The 3,894-nt window shown below is 44.1% G+C and overlaps 1 protein-coding gene across 4 annotated transcripts in view; it reads right to left on the bottom strand.

The window, feature by feature from the left end:
* Positions 1 to 3,894, bottom strand: part of blk (BLK proto-oncogene, Src family tyrosine kinase) — an 11,743-nt gene that overhangs the window by 1,784 nt on the left and 6,065 nt on the right. For all 4 annotated transcript variants that reach the window (XM_008302192.1, XM_008302193.1, XM_008302194.1 and 1 more), the window contains 4 exons: positions 3,562 to 3,714; positions 3,307 to 3,486; positions 1,929 to 2,005; positions 467 to 617 (listed from right to left, as the gene is read on the bottom strand). In XM_008302192.1, the coding sequence (XP_008300414.1) occupies positions 467 to 617; positions 1,929 to 2,005; positions 3,307 to 3,486; positions 3,562 to 3,714 (561 nt within the window). The remainder of the gene's footprint in view (positions 1 to 466; positions 618 to 1,928; positions 2,006 to 3,306; positions 3,487 to 3,561; positions 3,715 to 3,894) is intronic.

The following is a 3,894-nucleotide window of genomic DNA, read 5'->3' on the forward strand; positions in this document are numbered from 1 at the left end:
CTGTGTTTTTATGAACAACGATTGATTGTCTACATTAAAACAGTTTCCTGTGTTTGAATCCTGCAGGTAGTTCATCTGTTTTCTTCACAGTTGATGAACATTTTTTAAAGGATTTTTCTGCCACATTCTCACCGTTTTTATACAGTAACGCTCTGACAGAACATCTGCTGCTCATAAACAAAAATGGCTCTAATGAGTATTTTCTTGAACTTTATGTCAGTTTTTTCCGTTTTACCGGCGTCATGGCGGCCATATTGCTGGTTACCATAGCAACAGCACACCGCTCCTGTCTGGTGAATCCTTTGGACTCAAACTCATCCCTTTAGGACTGAAAACAGTGACAGAGCAGAATGTTTGGTTCCTAGCGTCGGCCTTCTTCATTATTAAAGCTGCTCAACGATGAAATGTTGACGGAACTGAAGTCTCATTTCATAAACAGACTCGGTCCTTCTGACTGGACCTCTACCTTCCTGAGCCGTGTACTCCGACTCGATGATCCTGGCGAGGCCGAAGTCGGCGATCTTGCAGTGCAGCGTGTCGCTGACCAGGATGTTGGCCGCGCGCAGGTCTCGGTGGATGTAGTTCTTCTTCTCGATGTAGGCCATTCCCTCGGCCACCTGTCAGAGAGCAGACGGGCTCAGGACCAACATCTAGCCTTCTGGATCAGAACCCAGACACAAGAACCTTATAATGATCACATTCGCTTTATCTGCACAGAACCTTTGGAGAGCAAAACGGTTCACAAGAGAACAAATAACATTTATTTTAAAGATCAGTCTGATCTGCTGTTTATCTATGAAGCTCTGATGTCCGAGGTTCAGTGAACGCAGCACCAGTGTTTCCTCTGAGTTCGTTAAAATCTGCAGCATCCAATCAGAGCTGGTGAATTAGCTCTAATGATGGCTGACATGCAGAAGATCAGGATCCTCTCAGTTAATCAGCCGGATGCTGTTTGTGTCACAGAACGAAGCTCTGATCTAAAAATAAACCCAAATATGGTAACAGGAAGTTGAGCAGCTCGTTATTTATTGACTCATTTCTTTGTTCAGATCAGCTGTTTAAGTTGCACCCATTTAATATTCTGTGGGATTTAAACTCAAACGTCTGCATTAATTGACTGAAAGTTGAGGTAACTCTAGTAATTAGATGAGGTGAGCGTGGAGGCAGTCTGTCACTGTGAGTTCTTCTCACAGATGACTTTGGTTTCGGTGTTCAACTCAGGAATCAACAGGACGTTTGGGCTCCTCCACCTCAGCAGCTTCTCCTGGATCGTTGTGAAGCTGCACCAGTCTGGGCAGATCAGCACCAGTTCCTGGTCTAGAACCACACCTCTGACGTCCTGAAGCTTTCAGCGCTCAGACGCTCAGCGTGCTGATGGAAACGCTGCAGCTTCCTGTCCGGATGTTAATGATCGACGCGGAGGAGCTGCTCAAGACCACAAACCACAGCAGCTGCTGGCAGTTTCCATGAAGAGAAGCACTCTGCTGCTGTAGTACTACTACTGCAGTACTACTACCAGCTACTGTCGTACTACTACTGTAGTAGTACTGCTACTGCAGCACTACCACTGTAGTACTACTACCAGCTACTGTCGTACTACTACTGTAGTAGTACTACTACTGCAGCACTACCACTGTAGTACTACTACCAGCTACTGTCGTACTACTACTGTAGTAGTACTACTACTGCAGTACTGTTCTATGCTACATGTATCAGTGAACAGAGTCACAGCAGTTCATGCCTCTCTGGCTGTTTTCTATTGACATGTATTTATATTGTTGTTTACCACCAGCCTCCAGATCACTGTTTAAATACTCGCTGTACTCATGATGAGTCCTGCTGTGTACTTCAGTACCACTCGTTGCTCAACATCTGGTGCGTCTCCTGCGTCTGCTCCTGCTGCTAGTTCTGCTCCTACATGTCCTCACCTGAGCCGACATGTCGATCAGCTTGTTCAGCTTCAACTTCTTTCCTTCGTCTGTTTTCAGAAAGTCCAGCAGACATCCTGCCGTGGGAGAACAGATGAGTTAGAGATGTTCAGCTGAAGTCCACTAGCGTTCACGTGAAGCTGCAGCTCCTGATGCATCGTTCACATATAAGTACATGATACATGTCTGGTCCTGCACTGATCAGGCAGCTCGTGGTTCTGGGAGGATTCAACACACAGTGATACGGATCTTCATGACAACAAATATGTAAATAATAAATATGCCAAACAGGAGGGGACAGCAGACGGACCAGAACACAGCTGCTGTATGTTCTGCTGTTTGTGGTGAACACACACTGCTCCAAACGACTGGTAGGAATGTCACTACTTCTTCACTGATGTGTGGATTCTGAATCCATTTATGAGGCTTTAAAAGGTAAAAATAGATGTTTAAAGCAGAAGTGGTCCATTTTTAACTCCCAGGAGGCGGTTCTGATGTTATCTATATTATTAATACCCTGAGGTTCCTCTGGTTCCTTCATACAGTCGGTCAGAAAACTCTTCCATCCAAATCTCTTTGCTATTTGATCAGTTCAAATATATATAGAAATGGCAAAGAGATTAAAAAGTAAAGAATATAAAGAAAATTTAAAAAAATAATATACATATATATATATATTTGAAAATAACTATAATAAAATAATACATTTAAAAATGAAATAAATAAAATGCTCCTGTGGTAATATTAGTCAAAGGCCTTCAGGTCTTCAGAGGTTAAAGAGGTCACCATGTGGGTCTACACAGCTGGAACATTAGTTCTGTTCCTGTGTGACGGCCCCCACCACAGAAATGGAAAATTAAAACACTGACTCACTTTTATATTAAAGCTGAGATAAATATTCACTTCTGAGGTGATACAAAACACAGAAAAGCAGATAAAGTTTCCGACTGATCTGATTGTGAGTGGATCTGTTCTGACTCACCAGATGTCAAGTCTAAACGGCTACAAAACGGTTTAAACATATGCGGCTTTATTACGATAAATGATAAACAACTTTATGTTTTCAAAACCCTGAACAACAACAACAACAACCTGTAAAACATTCTCCCTGTTTTGTTGTAAATTCCAGATAATATCTAATAAAATCACAGAAGAAAACAATAATTTACACATCAGGACGAACATGAATAACAGACGTGTAAATAATGTTCACATTAAACATTTACAGTCATTCATTTACAGCCACAAAACTACACTGTTTTTTAACTGTATTTATCTCTGTGTCTTTGTATCTCTGTATCTTGTATCTCTGTGTCTTTGTATCTCTGTGTCTTTGTATCTCTGTATCTTTGTATCTCTGTATCTGTGCGTCTCTTACCATTGACCATGAACTCGGTGACGATGAGGATGGGCTCCTTGGTGACGACGGCGTGAAGCCGTACGAGGCGCTGGTGCTGCAGCTGCTTCATGAGGTTGGCCTCCTGCAGGAAGGCCTCGGGCTCCATGGTTCCCTCCTTCAGGGTCTTTATGGCCACTTTCTGGTTGTTCTTGTAGTAACCTGCAGCAGGGACCAGATGTGAGGCGCTCCGACGTCTGGGCTCAGAGAACGTCTGCGGTCACCGGTAGAACTTACCCATCCAGACCTCCCCAAACTGACCAGCTCCAAGCTTCTTCACCATCTTCAGCGTCTCTCTGGGGATCTCCCACTCGTCGTGAGCCCACGGCTGCTGAGGAGCTTTGGGTTTGCAGGGAGCGTAGAGCCGCTGGCACAGACCGTCCGAATCCCCTGGAGAACATGGAGAACACGGAGAACACGGTGAACACGGAGAACATGGAGAACATGGAGAACATGGAGAACATGGAGAACATGGTGAACACGGTGAACATGGAGAACACGGAGAACATGGAGAACACGGTGAACATGGAGAACATGGAGAACATGGAGAACACGGAGAACATGGAGAAC

This window comes from Stegastes partitus, unplaced genomic scaffold (genome assembly GCF_000690725.1).
Source record: "Stegastes partitus isolate 25-593 unplaced genomic scaffold, Stegastes_partitus-1.0.2 Scaffold1774, whole genome shotgun sequence".
NCBI lineage: Eukaryota > Metazoa > Chordata > Actinopteri > Pomacentridae > Stegastes > Stegastes partitus.